The sequence below is a fragment of the Neoarius graeffei genome, chromosome 20, assembly GCF_027579695.1.
Source record: "Neoarius graeffei isolate fNeoGra1 chromosome 20, fNeoGra1.pri, whole genome shotgun sequence".
NCBI lineage: Eukaryota > Metazoa > Chordata > Actinopteri > Siluriformes > Ariidae > Neoarius > Neoarius graeffei.
Window position 1 is genome coordinate 3,411,082 of NC_083588.1, and position 24,810 is coordinate 3,435,891.

The 24,810-nt window shown below is 41.0% G+C and overlaps 1 protein-coding gene across 1 annotated transcript in view; it reads left to right on the forward strand.

Annotated features, from left to right (window-relative positions):
• LOC132868278 (transmembrane protein 114) overlaps positions 1-24,002 on the forward strand; it is a 49,110-nt gene extending 25,108 nt beyond the window's left edge. The window contains exons 3-4 of the mRNA XM_060901122.1: positions 16,188-16,325; positions 22,787-24,002. Of these exons, the coding sequence (XP_060757105.1) occupies positions 16,188-16,325; positions 22,787-23,028 (380 nt within the window). The 3' untranslated portion in view covers positions 23,029-24,002. The remainder of the gene's footprint in view (positions 1-16,187; positions 16,326-22,786) is intronic.
• The last annotated feature ends 808 nt before the right edge of the window (positions 24,003-24,810 follow it).

The following is a 24,810-nucleotide window of genomic DNA, read 5'->3' on the forward strand; positions in this document are numbered from 1 at the left end:
ACAGAATGAATGACCTCAGTAATTAAACTCCACACTGCTATTATTTTGAACACGTCCCTTTCACTTAATTATTCAATTACACAGACTCGGGAGCATGCATATCATGAATGTTGGGTCTGTTGGTTTTCTATGACTCTGCTACACCTACTGGTAAATTATTTGCCATGTAGTAATATAATTTCCACCAAAAACAGTGATTGATCTGGTTAGTCGTGTTGGACTGCTATTATTTTGAACACAAGTGTAATTATTCAGTCTACGGGCCAACATACAGTTAAGTCCATAAATATTTGGACAGAGGCAAAATTTTTCTAATTTTGGTTCTGTACATTACCACAATGAATTTTGAACAAAACAATTCAGATGCAGTTGAAGTTCAGACTTTCAGCTTTAATTCAGTGGGTTGAACAAAATGATTGCATAAAATTGTGAGGAACTAAAAGCATTTTTAAAACACAATCCCTTCATTTCAGGGGCTCAAAAGTAATTGGACAAATTAAATAATTGTAAATAAAATGGTCATTTCTAATACTTGGTTGAAAACCCTTTGTTGGCAATGACTGCCTGAAGTCTTGAACTCATGGACATCACCAGACGCTGCGTTTCCTCCTTTTTAATGTTCTGCCAGGCCTTTACTGCAGCGGTTTTCAGTTGCTGTTTGTTTGTGGGCCTTTCTGTCTGAAGTTTAGTCTTTAACAAGTGAAATGCTGCTCAATTGGGTTGAGATCAGGTGACTGACTTGGCCATTCAAGAATATTCCACTTCTTTGCTTTAATAAACTCCTGGGTTGCTTTGGCTTTAGCGTATGTTTTGGGTCATTGTCCATCTGTATTATGAAACGCCGATTATTATTTGGCTGGATTTGGGCACACAGTACGTCTCTGAATACCTCAGAATTCATCCGGCTGCTTCTGTCCTGTGTCACATCATCAATAAACACTAGTGACCCAGTGCCACTGGCAGCCATGCATGCCCAAACCATCACACTGCCTCCATCGTGTTTTACAGATGATGTGGTATGCTTTGGATCATGAGCTGTACCACGCCTTCGCTATACTTTTTTCTTTCCATCATTCTGGTCGAGGTTGATCTTGGTTTCATCTGTCCAAAGAATGTTCTTCCAGAACTGTGCTGGCTTGTTTAGATGTTTTTTAGCAAAGTCCAATCTAGCCTTTTTATTCTTGAGGCTTATGAGTGGCTTGCACCGTGCAGTGAACCCTCTGTATTTACTTTCATGCAGTCTTCTCTTTATGGTAGATTTGGATATTGATACGCCTACCTCCTGGAGAGTGTTGTTCACTTGGTTGGCTGTTGTGAAGGGGTTTCTCTTCACCATGGAAATTATTCTGCGATCATCCACCACTGTTGTCTTCTGTGAGTGTCCAGGTCTTTTTGCATTGATGAGTTCACCAGTGCTTTCTTTCTTTCTCAGGATGTACTAAACTGTAGATTTTGCCACTCCTAATATTGTAGCAATTTCTCGGATGGGTTTTTTCTGTTTTCGCAGCTTAAGGATGGCTTGTTTCACCTGCATGGAGAGCTCCTTTGACCGCATGTTTTCTTCACAGCAAAATCTTCCAAATGCAAGCACCACACCTCAAATCAACTCCAGGCCTTTTATCTGCTTAATTGAGAATGACGTTCATAATCTTTTCCCTTCTTTTTGGCGCTGCAAAAAGCTATAATACGACCCCTGAAATATGCCTTTGCGCAATCCCATAATATTAATGGAGCGGTCTCTTGGCGAGAGTTTAGCTCCAAATAGTAGTCTAGCTCTGTTTTGACAAACTGCACAAAGTCTGGGTTATTAAGGAGGGATGTATTGAGTCTCCACGGTTTTGATATGTTTCTCTCACCCAGGTGCCAATCCACAAGTACTGGGGAATGGTCCAAGAGAGTGGTTGGAAGTATTTTACACTCTGTAATTCTACGTATCTCCCCCCAAGGTGTAAACAGCAGGTCAATGCGTGAATAAGATGAGTGTCTGTTGGAATAAAATGTAAAGTCTTTGCCTTTTGGATGCTTGTATCGCCAGATATCTACCAAGCCCATTTCTTGACAATGGTGGTTAAGTGCTCTACTCATCTTGACTCCTGACTTGGTTGATGATAATGGGGTTTTATCTTTAAGCTGAGACATTACACAATTCATATCACCACCTGCAATGAGAACCCCAGAGCTTTTGTCTAAGATGAGACTAAATACCTTTCTTATGAATATTGGATCATCTTCATTAGGGGCGTAAATATTGCACACGGAGATATGCATACCATCAATTATTCCATTTAGTAATATATATCTACCCTCAGAGTCTGCAAAGTGGGAGACATGAGTGAAATTCAGGCTCCTATTTTTTACAAGTTGCTCAAGTTTAGGGATAGGAATGTTAACCCATTCTTGTCTAATGTAGGATTCTAGTTGCTCAACTGTCTTAGGTCTTTTTTGTCGTATATTCCGTTTTATGATGCGCCAAATGTTTTCTATGGGTGAAAGATCTGGACTGCAGGCTGGCCAGTTCAGTACCTGGACCCTTCTTCTATGCAGCCATGATGCTGTAATTGATGCAGTATGTGGTTTGGCATTGTCATGTTGGAAAATGCAAGGTCTTCCCTGAAAGAGACGTCGTCTGGATGGGAGCATATGTTGCTCTAGAACCTGGATATACCTTTCAGCATTGATGGTGTCTTTCCAGATGTGTAAGCTGCCCATGCCACACGCACTAATGCAACCCCATACCATCAGAGATGCAGGCTTCTGAACTGAGCGCTGATAACAACTTTGGTCGTCCTTCTCCTCTTTAGTCCAAATGACACGGCGTCCCTGATTTCCATAAAGAACTTCAAATTTTGATTCGTCTGACCACAGAACAGTTTTCCACTTTGCCACAGTCCATTTTAAATGAGCCTTGGCCCAGAGAAGACGTCTGCGCTTCTGGATCATGTTTAGATACGGCTTCTTCTTTGAACTATAGAGTTTTAGCTGGCAACGGCAGATGGCACGGTGAATTGTGTTCACAGATAATGTTCTCTGGAAATATTCCTGAGCCCATTTTGTGATTTCCAATACAGAAGCATGCCTGCATGTGATGCAGTACCGTCTAAGGGCCCGAAGATCACGGGCACCCAGTATGGTTTTCCGGCCTTGACCCTTACGCACAGAGATTCTTCCAGATTCTCTGAATCTTTTGATGATATTATGCACTGTAGATGATGATATGTTCAAACTCTCTGCAATTTTACACTGTCGAACTCCTTTCTGATATTGCTCCACTATTTGTCGGCGCAGAATTAGGGGGATTGGTGATCCTCTTCCCATCTTCACTTCCGAGAGCCGCTGCCACTCCAAGATGCTCTTTTTATACCCAGTCATGTTAATGACCTATTGCCAATTGACCTAATGAGTTGCAATTTGGTCCTCCAGCTGTTCCTTTTTTGTACCTTTAACTTTTCCAGCCTCTTATTGCCCCTGTCCCAACTTTTTTGAGATGTGTTGCTGTCATGAAATTTCAAATGAGCCAATATTTGGCATGAAATTTCAAAATGTCTCACTTTCGAGATTTGATATGTCGTCTATGTTCTATTGTGAATACAATATCAGTTTTTGAGATATGTAAATTATTGCATTCGGTTTTTATTTACAATTTGTACTTTGTCCCAACTTTTTTGGAATCGGGGTTGTACTAAGTTTGTCATGCTCAGCATCTGAAAGGTGTGTTTCCTGCAGAAATGCTATTCCACAGTTAAATTGTTTCAATTGGTGGAGAATTGTCTTTCTTCACAGAACTATGAAGGCCATTTACATTATAACTAATTAAATTAACCCCCATCACAGAGTACCAAAGCCACGGAAATACTGTATTTCAATGGGCTCCTTGAGAAATAATTGTAGAGCAAGTGGGGAGGGGGAGAGAGAAGGAAAGGGTGATATCAAAATAAAAAAAATAGTAATGATCTGCTGATTGTACATATGTACCAAGATTGTTTAAAGAAAGAAAGAAAGCACAACTTTATTCATCACACACTTGTGAAATTTCCTCTCTGCATTTAACCCATCTGAAGCAGTGAACACACACATACACACACGTGAGTGCTGAGCACACACACACACACACACACACCCAGAGCAGTGGGCAGCCATGCTAACAGCACCCGGGGAGCAGTTGGGAGTTCGGTGCCTCGCTGAAGGGCACCTCAGCCCAAGGCCGTCCCATATTAGCCTAACCTGCATATCTTTGGACTGTGGGGGAAACCGGAGCACCCGGAGGAAACCCACGCGGACACGGGGAGAACATGCAAACTCCACACAGAAAGGCCCTCGCCAGCCACTGGGTTTGAACCCAGAACCTTCTTGCTGTGAGGTGACCATGCTAACCACTACACCACCGTGCCACCCAGGATAAGGATAATAACAAAACAAACAAATACGCCAAAGAACCATGAGGTAGTAACAACAACGACAGTGAGTAACATTTCTTCATTTCAACAAATGAAAAGGAATTTCCAGGTAGCCTAAGCACTACCTGGGCCTTCAGCTTGAGATGTTCTCCGCTGGGCAGGAAGCTAATTCCCACTCTTACCACTATCAAGAGGTGCAAATGACCCCTGTCCTACGACCATGCACATACTAAAACAGTTGGGGAGAGCGGGGTAAGATGAGCCAGAGGGTAAGATGAGCCACCCCCTGTTTCTAAGAAACAGTAAACAAATGTGACCATGTGACCACATTCAAAGGGGGGCGGGACCATTTACTTACACTTGTGGAGAGGAGCACCACATGTCAAACTAGGTGAGGGAGATATTTATAAAAATGTGTTTTTGTGCTTTCTAAGTCAATTCCATGTTTGTCCACAGTGAAGATGATTTAGAGAAGACAAAAGTAGAATAATATTTAGACACATTAGGGTTAAGTTAGTGGCTTTCTAAGCTATGATATGAATGCTAATAAAAATAATTTTGATTAGCCTAATCCCCTTTATTAGCATTTTTCTACAAAATGGTGGCCACGGGGTAAGACGAGCCATTAGATGTGGGGCAAGTTGAGCCACTGGCTCAACTTACCCCATTGGTGGCTGAGCTTACCCAATATGGATGACACTTAAGTTTTCACATTTACTGGTCATATATGACAACACATATATATATATATATATATATATATATATATATATATATATATATATATATATATATATATATGACATCAGATGAGGAAGACCAGTTGTTAGATGTGGGGGATTATGTTGTGGCAAAATTCACGGGGAAGAAGAAAGTGCATTTCTTCATTGGCCAGATAATCAAATTGGATGTCTTCGAAATAGAGGCAAGATTTGTCAAAAGAAGCCGGTCATGCCATGGCTCTGCAAGAAAGCCGACCTTTGTCTTCAAAGAGAAAGATAAGGCTGTCCTGTCAAGACAGGATATTGTGAAAAAATTGCCCCACCCCTTTACTGTTGGGGGGACAGCACGGAGGGAGAGGCAAATGGTGTTCCCTTGCAATTTGAATGCTTGGAACATTGAATAATGATGAAATGATTGATGGAATGATTGCTGCATGTTTTAGCAATGTTTTAACCTACTGAAAGAAATAAGATTTTTTGGCACTGTTCTACTGTTTTAGTAATTTCTGTAATATAGTATATTTCTCATTCCCTCTCTAACCATCCCTCTTTCTATCTATCTATGCATATCTCTCTCTCTATCCATCTATCTATCCCTCCCTATCCCATCTCGTTCTATCACCTCTCTCTTCATCTCCCCTTCTCTATGCAACGGCCCTATCCCCCACTTGATTGACTTGACTTGATTCACTGATTGCATTTCTAATAATAAAAGTTGTTTACTTTGTTAACCTAACATGTTTTGTGTTGGCTCAATTTACCCCACACAGTGGCTCATCTTACCCCGTGCATGGGGTAAGTTGAGCCACTTGACATTTTTTTTTCAAGAGGTAATATCACTCTAACCATAAGAGCTTATCAATTATTTTTTGCTCAGATAGTAACAGTACACTTTGAAATTTGGTATGCTGTGTAGACTGGAAGCAAAAATGGCTTTAACATGTAGTTATGATGAAAAATGTAAAAAGTGGCTCATCTTACCCCGCTCTCCCCTATATTATGTAAAGTATGAAATGTTCAAAAGTGTTAGGCTATAGCTCTTGGCAGCAAATAGGCCTAAGTCATAAGAAAATTAAACAGCCCGAACTCTGATTAGAAGTGTGAAAGAATGGAACATGGTCATAAAGAGAAAAAATAAAAATAATAATAGCCTACACATAGACACAGACCTGGCGACTTGTCCAGGGTGTACCCCGCCTTTCGCCCGTAGTCAGCTGGGATAGGCTCCAGCTTGCCTGCGACCCTGTAGAACAGGATAAAGCAGCTAGAGATAATGAGATGAGAATGAGATAATAGCCTAATAATGATAATCGGCTAATAAACATAAGATGCTATAATAAGGTTCAGGCTAGAGTCGTCCCATATCAATAAACAAAAACGACAATAGGCCCCATTGTCAAGTCAAGTCAAGTTTATTTGTATAGCGCTTTTAACAATAAACATTGTCGCAAAGCAGCTTTACAGAATTTGAACGACTTAAAATATGAGCCAATTTTATCCCCAATCTATCCCCAAAGAGCAAGCCCGTGGTGACGGCGGCAAGGAAAAACTCCCTCAGACGACATGAGGAAGAAACCTCGAGAGGAACCAGACTCAAAAGGGAACCCATCCTCATCCGGGCAACAACAGACAACATGACTAGAACATCAACAGTCCTAACAAAGTCAGCTTCGTTGATGCTATAAACCCCCCACCAACGGAAACCCGAGTGCAAAACTGTTCACGACAACCGCAGTCCCAAAGTCAGCAAGTCAACTGCAGTCCCCAGCCACAAAAACACCGCTGCAAGAGTCCAGAGTGTCCTCCAGGCGCGACCCCCAACTGTCCATATGGGGCCGCCCTCCACAGGAGCGATGCATTTCAGCTCATGAATATTAATGAACAAACACGTCGGCTAATGAAAATTAACGATTAGCGGGTTGCGTGAGTGAAAACGTGCTGTGCGCTTAGGCAGAAACATGCATTCAGTCAAGATTAAAACACTTAGTGTCACACTGTTCGAGGAAAATAATCAACAAAGCAGAGTTACTATCCTGAAGTTGGTTATGTTCCAAAACATTTTAAAAAGTTGAATTCCTTTTACACCACAGCAACAGGCCATTTGCAGGAATTGGTCACATGTCAAGTTTCCCCATAGCAACAAGCCCGTGGTGGGCAAGCTAACTTGACATTCCTTGACAACCATAAGAGTTTGACTGGCGATGCGAAGCAATCCATTTCTATAATAGCTGTTTTTACCTTTTCTGCTGTCTTTTTTTACCCAGATTTTCATGTGCACTTGGAAAAAGTTTGTGGTTTTAACTTCTGTCATAAGTTAAAGCGAATCACTGGCCGTAAAAGAGAGTTTTTTGGACTCAAGTTGGTCGCCGCTGAAAGAAATTCACGTGCAAAATGGCGGATTTCTCAGGTATGCTTATAACTTATAATTTCTCCTTTTCTACCTTTTATCATTTGCTTAATGTGTGAAGATTCTTGAAAATAAATACAGATATATAAATACGGATATATCCGCCATTTCGCACGTGAATTTCTTTCGGCGGTGACCAACTTGAGTCCAAAAAAGTCTCTTTTACGGCCAATGATTCGCTTTAACTTACGACAGAAGTTAAAACCGCAAACTTTTTCCAAGTAGACACGAAAATTCGGGTCAAAAAAGATAGCAGAAAAGGTAAAAACAGCTATTATAGAAATGGATTGCTTCGCATCGCCAGTCAAACTCTTATGGTTGTCAAGGAATGTCAAGTTAGCTTGCCCACCATGGGCTTGTTGCTATGGGGAAAACTGACACGTGACCAATTCCTGCAAATGGCCTGTTGACAATGATTACCGTTTTAAACGTATTACAGAACAACACGTCCTATTTATCAGTTTATAGTTACATTTAACGATGTAGAATGTCTTCGAAACCTGTTCTCCGTGCACTAAATCAGCGATAAACAGGCTTTCATTCACCAGCTGCTCTTTTTTTCTCTGCTAAAGGGAAGTACAGCTTTAACTCTGACACTGGAGACTCCTTCCATAAATGCTGCAGAAATGCCTCCTTGTAGAAAAATACCGATACTTTAAACAAAAAAAATCTCTGTTTATGTAGTGCATCCATCTTTAAAAAAAAAAAAGAGCTGTTACCGGTACGATAGAAATGATGACGTATTAGAACGAGGGCATTCATATAAACCTGTAATACACAGCTGCACTCCTTTCACAGCTGCTGTCTGAGAAAATTCATAAACATCTTCCGACCAATTCCAAACCAGAATCCGACAGCGCTGTGATCGACAGGCGTAATATTCAGAGGAAGAAAAGCACACGGCATTTACTGCATCTGTTCTTATCGTGCTGTGTTAATTATTGGAAGGCTGTTAATTACCCGAATGAATCGCTGAAGGTTTATTTTGTGTTCAATGTGGCTACAGCTGAGTGTGGTTTTTTCCTGTCCATTTCAATTTGGAGTCCAGTGGAAAGAATCCATGATGGAGAGAAGACTGCTGAAAGCAAGATTTCTGCTTTTAGTTTGGATCTCTGTGAAAGCATTTGGAAATTTTAGGTTTCGAATGTATTTTTCGAAAACTGAAGCGTTAGCATGGTTCGATGAAGCTTAACCATGAAATAATGTTACTTGGACCATTATGACCTTCTCTCTACCTCGTCATTAATTCGTTTTATTCCCCCCCGACTGCTTTAATAGACTTGACCTGACGTTGCACTTTCACACACTGATAATGTCTTACTGTCTGATTACTTGCCACAAATAAAGCTTTTTGCTCCTTCTGCACACTCATTAGCCTAGTTATTTGGGATCTCGGTAAATCAGGGCCTGACTGTAACTCAAAGAATTAAACCTCACCAAAAAAACAAGCTGCAAAACACATTAACACTCTCTTTGATGAGGACACGTGGAGGACGTTTGCTGAACAAAACATGAAAAGCACTAAATAAGATGCAAATTATTGTCGTTAGCGCTCTAATTCTAACTCTAGCTACTTATGACACTCTGACAGGACTTAAAAGCATCGCGTTGTCATGGTAACTTTAACAGTAAATGCTGCTGTGTGTGGTTCAGACTGCATAAAACAGATTATAAAACTCAACAGGAAATCTCACACACACACACACACACACACACACACACACACACACACAGTGCACTCCTGCTTTTATCAGATTGATGAATTCTTTGTTGGAAATGTTTTAATTCTGTCTGTAAATACTAAACTGGAAGTAAATTTATAAATATGTTTCAGTGGCTCATTTATGCACTCTTTCGGACTGACAAAATCTTTGCATGTAAACATAGGTTTTATTTGTTCGAAAGTATCGTACCAGGTTTGGACCGACCCTTCCAGAAAGATCGCATGCATTTATTGTATAATCGCAGTTTTTTTTTTTTTTTACACATTTCACCATTCTGTGCCCTGTGAAAAATGTGTAAAAATTACACACGAGAATAAATGAATCATGTGGTTAAAACAAAATATGGAAACGCATAAATGAATCATGTGCGGGGAAAAAAAACAATCATATTTAAACATGAAGCATGTAAAAATCACGTGAGAAGAAATAAATCAAGTGTACAAATCGTGAAAATGAATCAAATGAAAGAATCATATGTGAAAAGTGAATTGTGTCAAAATCACATGAAAGATGAAACAAGTGAAAGAATCATTTGTGAAAAGAAATGAATCAGTTGTAAAAGAAAAATCACATGAAAATCAATGAATCAAATGAAGGAATCGTGTGTGAAAAATGAATCATGCTAAAATAAAAATCACACGTGAAAATAAATGAATCATGTAAAAATCACATGAAAAGTGAAAATCATTTGTGAAAAGAAATGAATCAACTGTAAAAAGAAAAAAAAAACGCAAAAAAATGAATGAATCAAATGAAGGAATCATCTGTGAAAAAATTAATCAATCACGTTCAAAACTTTCACATGAAAAATTGTGCACGAAATTACACTTGAAAACCAGTGGCGGCTCCTGAATTTTTTTTCAGGGGGGGCAATTTTCCCCCGTTATGTCTACACGGACCATAAATGTCCACAGGACTGAAGTAAATTGACCTAGGTAGCAAGTCAATAGTCAACCAAACCCAGAAAAACACCACGGTGACTGGAGCCCTCAGTTTCGTCTTTGCCTCGTAGAGCTAACTCGAACACTCCACAACATTTCACGCGTTGGATGAGCCGGTTTAATATGTGCCTGTTCTTGCTCACCTCATCGTTGTGGCGGCGAACTGCTCACCTGTAGCCCTCATCCAGCTGTGTAGCGATGTTCACTCTCCCAAAAGCCGAAAATTTCACGCAGCTGCCCATGTGAATCTTTGATGACTCATGGTTTTTTATTTTCTCCGACAAACGATGCGTGTCCGAAACTCCAGTGACCGTCCAAGCAGTGTTGTCCGTGGAGCCCCTCCAGGGTGGAAAAGTAAGCAGGGGGAGCAGAAAACCGCTGAGGCGTCCTCGCAGCCAGCTCGCCAGGATTTGCGCTGGGACCATGTTGAAGTAAAATCTCGAGTATATGATTCCCCCCCTTGTCGAAATTTGTTTTATGTTTAGATTTGGTCGAGGGGGGTCCAGCTTGTTTTGTTGCCAATTTAGCTCGATTTGATCGCTGACTAAATGGAACTTCTTTTAAGGACCGCACTGAATTGCTTTCCGCATCCATCTCACCTCAGAAACTGAGCGGATCGAACGCAACTTTGCCACGCTTCGCAGTGACGTAAGCACGTTAGGGCACGCCCCCCCGGAACCCATAGAGATTGCATTGAAGTGTCAGTCAGGAGAAAAAAAATATATTAACATGGGACTCTATCAGGGCGGCACGGTGGTGTAGTGGTTAGCGCTGTCGCCTCACAGCAAGAAGGTCCTGGGTTCGAGCCCCGTGGCCGGCGAGGGCCTTTCTGTGTGGAGTTTGCATGTTCTCCCCGTGTCCGCGTGGGTTTCCTCCGGGTGCTCCGGTTTCCTCCACAGTCCAAAGACATGCAGGTTAGGTTAACTGGTGACTCTAAATTGAGCGTAGGTGTGAATGTGAGTGTGAATGGTTGTCTGTGTCTATGTGTCAGCCCTGTGATGACCTGGCGACTTGTCCAGGGTGTACCCCGCCTTTCGCCCGTAGTCAGCTGGGATAGGCTCCAGCTTGCCTGCGACCCTGTAGAAGGATAAAGCGGCTAGAGATGATGAGATGAGATGGGACTCTATCAGTGAACTCTTGGGCGATTTTCAGCGTGACTGAAATCGCCCCAAAAGGGGCGGTACTCTAGAAGCAAGACCACCCTGATTGGACAATGATACCCAGAGACAGATTAAAACGGCCTCGAGCAGCGCTGGTGAAAGTTTGTTTTAAAAAAAGAAAAAAAACTTTTTTTTTTTTCGTTTTGGCAGTGCGTTGCCCAATCGCCCTTATGCACCAGCCGCCCTTGTTGAAAATAAATTAATCATAAAAAATGATGTGAAAATAAATGAATCACGCGCTGGAGGGGAATCAGATGTGAAAATAAAAACACCACATGATTTGTGAAAAACGTGAAAAAGTGAAATGTCGAAAGTCCGTGTGTAAAAGCACATCAAAATTTGAAGTTCATGTGACATTTCTGGACGGGTCGGAATGTTAATCAAGTGCGCGAATTAGAATATTAGGCCACGCCCACCCAGACAGTTCTGAGATTTGAATGATATTTATGTTTATTCATGTTCATCTTCCTAACATTTGGACTATTTTCCACAAAATCTCACATGACTTGAATTATTTGGCAAATATACTTGTAAATTAATAAAGGTAGACATCGGAGATTGGAGACAGAAGAATCTCTTCTTCACACTGAGTGCACTTGGAAATGTTGGCTCGTTGATGAAAACCAGGGATGCACAAAGCAGGGCACTGAATCTCACGAATCAAGATTTTTAAACCCTTAATGAGCTGGATAACTGGGAATCCATTTATTGTGGTGTAGTTAAAGTCACCCAGGATAATCACCAGAGTTGGAATGTTGGCTTTCACATCACTTCATTTGCTCAAACCGCTCAGCCAGCAGGCCGAGCGCCATGTGTGCCTGCTGGCTTCCTGTGAGCATTTTCAAGCAGAGCGTCTGCGTTCCTGCTGAAACATCAAGTCTGAAGAGTTTTCTGGCTCTCTTCAGGGAAAGACTAAATCATTTGCTCCAGACGTTATCTGACCGTCAACACATGCTTGATTGACCTGATGTGCAAAGACGTTGGACTTCATCAGGATCCCAGATGTGTCTGAAAATTTCCTTGTACAACTGAATAACCAGTGCTGTCGTAAAGGTGGGAATCGAGTGCGTACTATCGGATTATTTGGACAGGATTCATTTTCTGGACGTACGGCTGCTCAATAAATGTTGCTGGAGGATGTCTGGAGGATGTAATTATGATGGATTTCCATGGAATAAATCACAGCAATGGACATGACTTCACAATGCACAATCATAGTCACACTAGAAAAAAAAAAATCCACGCATACTACCATACATCTCTTTTTAATGCAGCCTGCTTTGCCCTTCTTTATAAACGCATGTTGTCGAGGGTGTGGCCGCACAAGTTGTGCTTCATCATGAGGTCACATGACACAAAACTCAATAAATTTACTTCAACCCCAGAAATGTCAATTCTCTTCTACTTTATTTTTTCTCAGCCATTTCCTGAAATTCGTTCCCGCCCACCAGCCGGCCCTCCGCATCATTCAACAGCGACCAACCAGAGAGCGTGAAGGCCAACATGCATGCTTCCTTAAAGACACATGAAGAATATTTTCAAACCGCTGCGTTACAGGGCAGTCTAACACACGCCGCGAAAAGTGCTATCTGCCCTCTTCTGCATACATCGGCTCACAGACACCCATACTTGGCGAGTGGTGCTGTGATTGACAGGGGAGAGCGTGTATGCCATCCCTCCCACCCAGAAAGCAGGGCAAATTTTGTTCTCTCGGATTCCTTCTCGGACGGATGGCTGTGGCATTGCCGGGATTCGAACTCTTTAGACGAAAGGGAACACGCTTGTCAAATTCAGACAGGATATATATTACCTGGGTTTTTTCTACTTGCCTTTTCTAAAAGGTAAAATATGGCATAATCGTTCCAGACGTGCGCACGAGCAGTCAGCAAATGAGGACTGATTCAGATGGGACTCAAATCCCAGAGATACTCCGGTATGAATTACACTCGCCCACCTCCACAATCTGAATAGTCTGCATTTTTCACGAGCTCTTAAACAGGTTCAATTTTCCTGATCATTTTGTTTAGTCTATGGTCGTCGCATGCCCTCATGCCACTGCCCCAAGATGGAGGGCAAAACTAGCAACTGCACAGCGTCCTGTTGCAGACAGTGAAGTTCCTCAGCTTCAGCAAAATGTAGATTCTGCTCGGCGCTTTAAGTCCACCATGAAACAGATGAAACAAACACGAGGGTATATCTGGTATCTCGAGAGCTGGATCATTGCATATTGGTTCTCGATCAAAGTTCCTGATGAAACCAGCATTTCCCCAAGATAATATTCAGTATCGATGTCCTGATGGAAGAAGAGTGTAGCTTTTAGCTTTAAGTGATGTTCAGAGTCTTGAGATACCACAGCTTGCTGTTTCCAGGATGCCTCTCTCGTGGTGAATCAAAAGGACTATCATGTTGGAAGTGGCTGCAACCTTGTTGCATGATTGTCCTCTAATTCGTGGTGAAGAAGCAGGCTGACTCGAGAATGCATTATGCTTTTGTGCGCTGACCAAAACTGATGAGGATGTCCTGAGTGATTCTGAGACAGACCATCATCATCATCACCATGTTGATGAAGAGGATCCATCAGCACATGGGAATTTGTTCTTCACACGTTCCCTTTAAAATTAGTGAAACAATCAGCACAATCCAAGCTATTAGCAGTAAAGGTGACAGATTATGAAATCAACATCGGAGATTTGCGACACTGTGGACACTTGAGAGTTCTCTGATGCGTGAGTCCGTTTTAATTTGTCCCTCGGTGAAAGTCACGGGACTCTTTGGGCTTTTAAAACATGTTCTTGATGGCAGGCTCAGAGTTCTCCTGGGAGGTGTGATGCAGCACTCAAGACAGTCTCGTCCCAGCAATCTAAAGTATGAAGCAGTTAATGAGCTGGTTAAGTGAAGAGCTTGTTTTCTTCTGTATTCTTCATTATTCATAAAATCACCACCAGTGGAGAAAGGATACAGCTGCATTATTACTTAGTTTGCCCAATTTGCCAGTTGTTGCATGTGCGTTCCCTGCAGCGCGGCACATAAACACGATCCATTAGCGACCGATTCAGTCATCGTCACAATGAAAACACGACAGGTGTGTTTGTAAAGACCTGCTCAAATTCGAGACTTGATCCCAAATGAGATGATGTAGCATGACGTGAAGAGGGAGGAATCCCAGAAACGTCGATGAATTGAAACAGGTTTCCTCTCATGCTGTAGTGGAAATGTTTCGTGGAAGTTAGTTATCGCCAATAAAGTAGGTTCGACCAGTCCAAGGGTACACATAATTTTTCCAGCATGGATTGTGAATCCGAGTTCATTTGCACAACTGAGTCATTAAAACCTATACCGTTACAAATAGACGATATTCAAAAGATTTGAAGCATCTAAATTTTTTAATGAGAGATTTCAGTGGAAATACAGTACTTGGTTGCTTGGGCATTTAAAGTGCAGATTCTGGACCAATTTCGGGGTTTTTTTTATATGAAAGTATGTCCCTTTACACACTCATCCAGAAGGGTAATTTTGCACAAGGCCATCTGTCTACAGCAGAAAAAAAGAAAGTAACAAAACACGTCTGGAAAAATCCCAAGGGAGTCTGGAGCCAGATTCGTGACGTCACCTGCAGAAGCGTCAGCAGGCTGCGCGAGCTTTGCACGGTTTCAGTGCACAGCCTGTGTAGACCGAGCGCTCCCATTTCTCTCTCATTGTCCGGTCTTTTGGGAAACGATGTGTACTAATCCCATCATGATTGGTGTTGCTACACCCTCCTACGATACATCTGTTAACCATTTTAATAATTACGCGATAACGTTGAAGAAATTTGCAGAAAACCACCAGGTCATTTTCTCATAAACAAACCAGCGCTGACGTAGGATTCAGAAGGAGGCGTCCCGCACGTGACGTCACGAAAATCAGTGTTTGCCGGGAAATCCAAACGCCAAGTTTTTCAGAGGCGGACCAATTCGCCTCAAATGGCTTGATTTCAACTGAATTTTTCTGGTATTGCGCAAGGTAAAAAAATTGCGCAAAATGTGACAGATATTTGACCAAAGTTTAATATAAAATAGGAGAATTACATTGATCTCGCTCCTGAATTTACCCGTGATATGCACTTTAAGGTTTAATTATTTAATTATTATTCTTTTTTTAAAAACAAATTTTCATTGCATTCTATATTTATGTATTTTATTTTCATACTCAATTTTTATTTCATTCATCCTTTTTACAACACTATTCAAGCCACTGTAGATTAAAAAAAAAAACAACGATATGGAGCTGAGGGAGGGGGAATATTCTGAGAATAAAACTCAGAAATCCTGAGATGAAAGTTGTAAATTTGTAAGAAAAAAAACCTCAGATATTCTCTGAGATTATCAAGTCAAAATTGTAAGGGAAAAAAAATTTCAGAGAAATATAACCTCAGAGAATATCAGTTTTTTTTCTCATAAATGTACAACTGTAATATCGAAAATTCCAGTTTTTCCCCTCAGAATATTCCCTCTCCCTCCCTCTGCTCCATAACGCACAAAACGACATCATTTTTCCAATTTTTTTTTTCTCATAAATTTATGACCATTTCGTCTCAGAATTTCAGAGGGTTTTTTTCCTCACAAATTTATGAGTTTATAATATCAAATAATATCCAAGTTTTTTCTTGTAGATTTCTGACTTTGATCTCAGGAATCTTTTCCTTGGAATATAACCTCCTCCCTCAGCTCCTTTTTTTTTTTTTTTAAACCTACAATGGCCCTAAAACCCCATCATACAATTTTCTATTCCATTACGTACTCTACGAATAAAGTTATTATTATTGTTATTGCTTTTATTGTTCTTATGAATCTCTTACAGACATGCAGGCGACATTCATCGTGCTGCTGCCCCTCAGTGTGATCATCCTCTTTCTCGGAGGGATGATGGGCGTCATGAGCATTCTGGCTCGAGCCCATCGTCTTCTTCTCGCCACCGGATTGCTTCTCCTCAGCGGCAGTGAGCTTCCTCACACTCACAGCACGGCGTCTTAAAGGGGAACTGAAGGCAAATTTTTTATCATCAAAATTCTATTTATCTCATTTTATTAAATATCGGAATGCATTTTTGATCGCTATTTTGTCGCTGCTATAACAAGTTCTGAGTGTTTGAAATATCCTCTGTAATATATCAGTCCATATGTCAAAGCGATGGCCGTAAACGAGATTCGCTGAGACCTGTGCGAGACATCGTAGGACGGAAGTAAAACGTACAGCGGAAATCAAAGTGACCGACATCTGCCAACGTTGTCAAAAGACGCGCGCGCTCTCTTTCGAATGCTGATGTAATCAAGCCGGAAGTTTTCCCTGTGTCTGAAATCGCTCCCTACTCACTACGGTATATAGGGCACTATATAGTGGGGACGCCATTTTGTAGCGCTGTCCGAAACCTTAGTGAGGATTATGTGGGAAATGCGCTCAGTATAATATGTATTTATCACTAAAATATACGCATGTATTTATTATTTTGAAAACCCACCAGCCGCCTGATCTGGCACGTTTTAATTGTGCGACAGTAATGACGTAAATGCCAGCACAGTGGAGTAGTCTTTTTTTTTCTCTTTTTAAAATCTTGATTGAAAACAACAGCAACAAAATACAAAAATACAGCTATTAACACAATCACAAACAATAATAATAATAATAATAATAATAATTCGTTAAATTTATATAGTGCCTTTCTCATACCCAAGGTCTCTTCACAATTATAAGGGGGGGAAAAAAAAAGTCCACCAAAAGGAGGTCAGGATGTCATTCCAGTGGTGTAGCAGCTACAGTCCCACCAAAAGGCGCATGAAAACAAGTCCCACACCTCCTGCACAGCCGCCATGACGCTGCCGGGCAACACCGCCCGGAACACCACGCTATAGATCCACAAAGTGAGCACAGAAGCACCGCCACACAGAGCGCTGGTGTGTCCCAAACCACCTGCACAGCTGCCGCAACGCCACCGAGCAACATCACGCCAAGCACAAAAGCACCGCTGCACAGAGTGCTGGACAACCCTGATGTTAAAAAGAGCAATGAACTCACTGCAGTCCATATTGAGGAGCACAGGCATTACCCACGGCGAACCAAGACTTGGAGGGAACCGACGCCCAAAACTGGGTCTGGCACGACACCACAACTGGTGGACAAAACACTCAAACAAAAAAACAAAGAAACAAACAAACAACTACACAAACACCAAAAAAGAAAAAAAGGGAAAATAAAATAAAATAAAAAGCTCCGGTGAGAAGCGGCAGCCAGAATGCGCACGGCGTATTCTCAACCGGAAACGGGGGGGAAATTAATGAATTTAAAAAAACCCAGAGGAAGTGAAGAACAGCAAATCAAGAGCCAGGGGGGAGTTTTCAAATAAAAACATTGAATAATGAGCACAAATGCGACGGACTCGTCCTTATCCTGTTGTCTTTCCAACTCTTCTCTACTCCATGTTGGTTTGAAGTCGTATGGAATAATCTCCATGTCACGTACGCGAGGGAGGCGGATGTATGTGCGGAAGTATACAGTTTAATAAAGTGCAGAATATACAGTATATATATATATATACACACAGGCAAACAATCCAAAACGGCAGGCTCGATCAAAAACCAGAATACAGGCAAAAGGGTCAGTCGAGGCGCAAACAGTACATCAAAGTTTAAGCGAGGACAAGAATGAGAAACAGGCACACGGATCGCGAAACAGGAAATCAAGACACCGGATAGAAAGGCTCGGTAATGCGTATCGTAATACTTCGCGATGCAAATGCATCAGCACAGTCCTTAAAAAGGCAAACACGTAGTTCCTTAATTGAGCTCAGATGTGCCTTGTTCATGGCGTGCGTGCAGTCCGAGGCACCTTCAGGTGCACGCGCCACATCGCGCAGGACTGGCGCTCCATCACTGATGAAGCTGGCAAATCTCGAAATTAATCTATATTGGAATGATATGGCGATCTGGCCGCTGTGTAAACAGTTTTCAAAATGGCGGCGCCAACACTTCACGTTTGAAGTCTCGCACAAGTCTCGTGAAGATCGTGCGGATAAGCGACGCCTGCCGTGGACCAAAAGAACTACGTTCAACATGGCTAAAAACCGAAAAGGCTGATAAGTGTAATATAATATGCCAATACGAGTCACGATATAAGGCTAATAAAACCGAAAACATAATTGAATAACACGTTAATTAAGAAATAAAGCAAGTTTAAAAATGACTTCAGTTCCCCTTTAATCATGACTCAGTGGTGCTCGACACTCTCAGCTCACTTAAAAACCACACACACACACACACACACCCGACCACTCATCAAAACCTTTCTGCACCTCGAGAAAGCAGTGCTCTGGTCAAATAATTGTACAAACATGTAACAGTGAGAGAAATATGAATCAGTGACTTCATGGATAAATAAGTACAGTGGGGGAAATAAATATTCAACAAAACTATTTTTCTGTTAAAGATATTTCCAGTGCAGTTAATGACGTGAAATGGAGAGCAGACGTTAGTGTGAACGCAATAAAACTACACAGAACAAGAAATCGTTATATTCCAACACACACAAAAACAAAGATGTGGAATAAAGTGGAACAGCAAGAAAAAGTATTGAACCTAGTCAGAAATCCAGCTGATTGCACAAATGAGTTCTTCTCCCTGTACTAATTAGAACCTGCTGGGTGAGTGCATGCTGGGAGATTAGATGCAAGTCAACAAATCATTTGGCACCAAGCTCTCAAGCAAGAGACATTCCATGATGTGAAGAGCTCTCCAAGACCTTCACAACAAGACTGATGAGTTGCTTCATAATTGCACTGGAGACCAACAGATCTCTCAACTCCGAAATGTTCTTATAAGCACCACCATGACCATGATCTGATCTGCAAGCAGAAGGACCATCAGTCAACCATGCACAAGAGCTCCCCGCAAGATTTCCAACTGGACAATCAGAACGTTTATCAGAAGAGCAGCCCAAGAGCTAAGCAGCACTCAAAAAGAGCTCGAGAAAGAGAAGCAGGGGGTACAGCTGACATGAACAAAACAGTCTCCATCATCTCAGAAGACTCCGTTACTGAAGAAAAGGCATGCTGAAGTTTGTTTGAGGTTTGCTACAGAACATTTGGAGCAGCCTGTAGGTTACTGGAGAATGTAGTGTGCTCAGACGAGACAAAAAAAAAAAAAAAAATTTCCTATTTGCCATGTTTGGTTCTGCAGATGACACTAAAAAGATCACACCGACAGTAAAGTTCACAGGTGGAGCATCATGGTACTGGGCTGTTTCTCTTCTCATGGTACCAGCAGAATCCACATTATTCAAACCAAAATGAATGGGGACTTGTGCTGGAAAATTCTTGAGAAGAATCTCTTGCTATCCTCAAGGATGATGATGAGGAGGATGACATGTGGGTGGACTTTCCATCAGGACAACAATCCGAAACGGAAAATAAAGGTGTTGGAACGGCCCAGTCATTCATCACACTTCAACCAGAGAGAAAATGGACAGAATGAACGGAAGATCGTGATCCAGCATTTCAGTTAAAGACAGTTTGTGTCGAAGAATGAACCAAAATCCCACGTGAACACAAGGGATTAGTTTCTTCAAACAGGAAGCCTGTTGAAGCTGTTACTGCAAATAAAAACTTCACCAAAGACTACATAAATTTCCGTCAGCGTGTTCAGTACTTGTTTGCTGCATCATTCCACTTTATTGCACACAACATTTTTACAGATTTCCCATACCGTATGCATGAATATGCAAATTGGAAACACGTCATCCATGTTGCGCCATCGTCCCAGATACCAGAATATTCCGTTTGCACTGGCATATTTTTCCTGATTTATTTTACAGCAGTCAAATCTGTTCAAATAATATTGCAACAACAACCACTACAATTTTCTTGAGTGGTTTCAAGCCATTTTTTTGGGCGACGTCACAAGAGGAGCTCAGTTTTAGACACAAGTGTTGTTTTCAGTGAATAAATCCAAAAGCCAACCGATATAATTGGAATCAGCCAACGATGAGGTGTTCATGATTTAAACATCACAATATTTGAATTTACAAGAACGTCAATGAATTCAATTTGAGAAGTATGAATGAATGGTGGCATTCGCATAAATTATCACGTTTAAAGGAGTTCATCGTAACTTGTGCTTTAGACATTAGCATACATTCTCATATTTGGAGAAAAATAACAGAAAATAACCCCTTTGTTTTGATCCTTATCTCGGTGCGATCTCACTGCCTGGGGTCTTCAGTTATACTTGTATTTTATGACATATTTTGGGCCATAACTGCAGTCTGTCTGGATACAGTCATATTCTGACATGTATTCTGGGCCATAACTGTGGTCCAATTGGCTATAGTGGTATTTTGGGCCATAACTGCCACTCTGATTGATGAAACTGGTATTTTGGGACGTAACCATGGGTCTGATTGATTGTTACAGGATTTCAGGATGCATTTTAGGCCATAACCTTGTTCTACTCTGTGACGGTGATGTTTTGGGACTTATTTTAGGCCGTACATGTGGTCTGATTGATTCTCCTGGTATTTGAGGAAGGTGTATTGGGCCGTAACTTTGGGTGTGATGAGTTAAAGTAAGAACAGGACATACTGTCTGATTTCATATCGCAATACATGAAGACGTTTTCAGGCTGTATCATGATATCAACTTTTGCTGACTCGATTGGTTCTGAACTTTTTCTCAAGCGTTGATCAAAATCTAAGTATTCTACTTAAGAAGGAGAAGGAGCTTGAAAAAAATTGGATAGAAAAGCTTTTCATCTCCAGTTGATGACTTTTTACAGCAAGTTATAAAAGAACTGTTGTTCGATGTTATGACATCACACTGTTGATATATCATATCATACTAGTGGATCTGAAAAAATTAGAATACCATGAAAAAGTTTCTTTTTTTTCATAATTTAATTCAAAAAGGTAAACTTTCATATATGCTATATTCATTACATGTAAAGTGAAATATTTAAAGGCTTTTTTGTTTTAATTTTGATGATTATGGCTTATAGCTCATGAAAATCAGAAATCCAGTATCTCAAATTATTAGAATATTCCCTAAGATCAATCAAAAAAAGGATTTACAATACAGAAATGTCCAACTTCTGAAAAGTATATTCATTTATACACTCGATACTTGGTTGGGGCTCCTTTACCATGAATTACTGTATCAATGCGGTGTGGCATGGAGGTGATCAGTCTGTGGCACTGCTGAGGTGTTCTTGAAGCCCAGGTTGCTTTGATAGTGGCCTTCAGCGTATCTGTATTTTTGGGTCGGGTGTTTCTCATCTTCCTCTTGACAATACCCCATAGATTCTCTACGGGGTTCAGGTCAGGCAAGTTGGCTGGCCAATCAAACAGTAATATCATGGTCAGCAAACCATTTGGTAGTAGTTTTGGCACTGTGGGTAGGTGCTAAGTCCTGCTGGAAAAGGAAATCAGCATCTCCAAAAAGCTCGTCAGCAGATGGAAGCATGAAGTGCTCTAAAATCTCCTGGTAGATGGCTGTGTTGACTTTGGACTTGATAAAATACAGTGGACCAACACCAGCAGATGACATGGCACCCCAAATCATCACAGACTGCGGAAACTTCACACTGGGCTTCAAACACCTTGGATTCTGTGCCTCTCCACTCTTCCTCCAGACTCTAGAATCGTGATTTCCAAATTAAATGCAAAATGTACTTTCATCTGAAAAGAGGACTTTGGACCACTGAGCAACAGTCCATTTCTTTCTCTCCTTAGCCCAGATAAGACACTTCTGACATTGTCTCTGGCTCAGGAGTAGCTTGATATTAGGAACGCGAAAGTCGTATCCCCTTTCTTGAAGATGTCTGTTCGTGATGGGTCTTGATGCACTGACACCAGCCTCAGTCCACTCCTTGTGAAGCTCTCCCAAGTTCTTGAATCAACTTTTCTCGACAATCCTCTCAAGACTGCGGCCATCCCTGTTGCTTGTGCACCTTTTCCAGCCACCCTTTTCAGCAATGACCTTTTGTGGCTTACCCTCCTTGTGGAGGGCATCAGTGATCATCTTCTGGACAACAGTCAAGTCAGCAGTCTTCCCCATGATTGTGGTTGTGTGTGCTGAACTAGACCGAGAGATACACTGTGTTCATACTGTTTTACTCAAACTCGAAATGAAATATTCTAATATTTTGAGATGGGTTTTTTTTTATGTTTTTGTACTGTATGCCATACTGATTAAAATTAAAATAGAAAAATGCTTGAAACATTTTAGTTTATGTGTAATGAGTCTATAATATATAACATTTTCACTTTCTTAAATAACTGATGGAAAATATTGAACTTTTTCACAATATTCTAATTTTTTGAGATGCACTAGTATATACTGGCCTACCTTGAGGAGCAAATTCTCCCAATCTTGTCCAAAATTAATGACCGATTTCTTTGTTCAAACTCTTTTTCCAGCTGTGATTACATTTATGGGCATCTGCATGTACGTGGCCTACTCTGCAGCTGCCTTCCGAGAGGCTGTGTCTGTGTCTGGACACAAGACTCTGGAAGACATCGACATCTATTTTGGCTGGTCTCTGGCCTTCGCAGCCATTTCCTTCTTTACTGAGCTCATCACAGCCATCACGTTTCTGCTCACTTCAGCTCGCTTGGGCCAGCTCATGCGCCGAGACCTGGACAGGTGCTTAGCAGAATAAGACGTCTGGAGGTCGTATCGGTGCCCCTCAGAAACAGAGCTCTTGATGTTGCCATTATTACGTATCGATCTGTTTTGTGAGGCATGGCATTTTTGTAAATGTGTTAATATACCTTTTTATACGATTGTTTTTTGGAGCTGAAGGGTATGAAGCTGTTTTGCGCTGATGAGAATACAGGTTTAAATTCTCTGCGGATGCCTGGAACTGTTCTGCCATGACAATGGCGAAAAACAGAGCAACAGATCACCGCCACAACAGGATAACAATATAATTGTACAGTAATGAAATCAATGTCTGCAAAATAAAGTCTCTGTAATGTCACTTCATAAAATTTCAGGCTAATTACTGACACAGAACGATGGTTTTTTCTGGGCTGACTGGATTCGCTGGTGATTCAGCGTTTCAGAATCTCTACAAATTGATGAACGGAATAAATTCTGAGCTTTTTTTCAGCAGGTAACCCATGTCACTTCACAGGTGTGACCGATCAGGTATCAGATAAAATTAGATTGCTTCATGATATTATACTGGTGTACAAATACTGTTAATTTTAGTCTACTAAGTGTGGAATTCTGGGAAAATATTGACAGCAGTTATCGATTACGCGGTATTAGAGATATTACCTTGTCTGGCTAGTTCTATGTTTTTTCACTGCTTCCATTACTTTATCATCCAAGTTTTGATAAAAAGGAAAGATTCAATTATTTTATTGAAGAACGCTAAGCGCAATGAGTTTCGACTGGAAAGCTGGATGGCGTAGGTTTGCTCGCTAAGCTAACGTTTTAAACAGAGAACCCAGTTTGTGTTTTTTTCCCTTTCATTTATCCTGATTTTCTTTGAAATAGCAAGGCAGAATTGCGTAATCTTTCATTACAGCCGTTCAACTGGACTTCCATGACAGACCTTTATGATCTGTGAAGCTTTTTTATTTTTCAAATTGTTCTTTTTTTATGTTAATTGTTTTTATTATGTAACTGGAGATACTGTGTTTGTTCTGCATGTGGACCAAAATGCATTTATCGGGTTTTTTTTTGTGTGAGAATTTTGAACTTGCATTCATTTAAGATGTATATTTGACAATAAAAGAGTTCAAGAAGTATCTGTCGAAATGTGTTTTTTTTCTTGCAAATAATTTATTGTTTCAAATATGTCGCCCTGTCCAAAGACTTTTGAGCTCTCGTTAAAATCAGCCCAATGTGCCACTGCACTCACTTTTTAGAGCACAAACAGAACAGGAGGAAACAAAGCATTTTGAAGAAGCATCAAAAACTGAGGGATGTAAATCTACTTTTAAAAATATCTGTGAATATTTTTGAAGTGAATAATTTGACATAGCACTTGTCATCCCTTTAAAAAAATTCTTTCTTCTTTATGAACAATGAGACTTTCCCACCCCTCGCTGTTTGAAATAGAGAGACTGAATTCAATTCTGACAGCACATAAATCTTTCTCCAGGCGCCGCTCCTGAACGTAAATTAAAGGTGTGTGGCTGATTTCAGCTCTTTCAAGCTTTCAGCTTCATAAAAATGACGATTTTTCAATAAGTCATCGTGCTTTCACAACTGAACGGCGGTATTCTTGAGCCGAATGTTGATAGAGCTACGAGACACAGTGATACAACAGACAGAAACGTGCGTAAAGCGTTTATTCCAATGAGTGCCAGCTCTTCATTTTAATGGCACATGCTGGATGTGATAGAGGCCGGATCAGGAAGAGAAGCAGCTCCCTGGAGACGTTTCCTTGATGATGATGATGATGATGATGATGCCCTTTATTGTCACG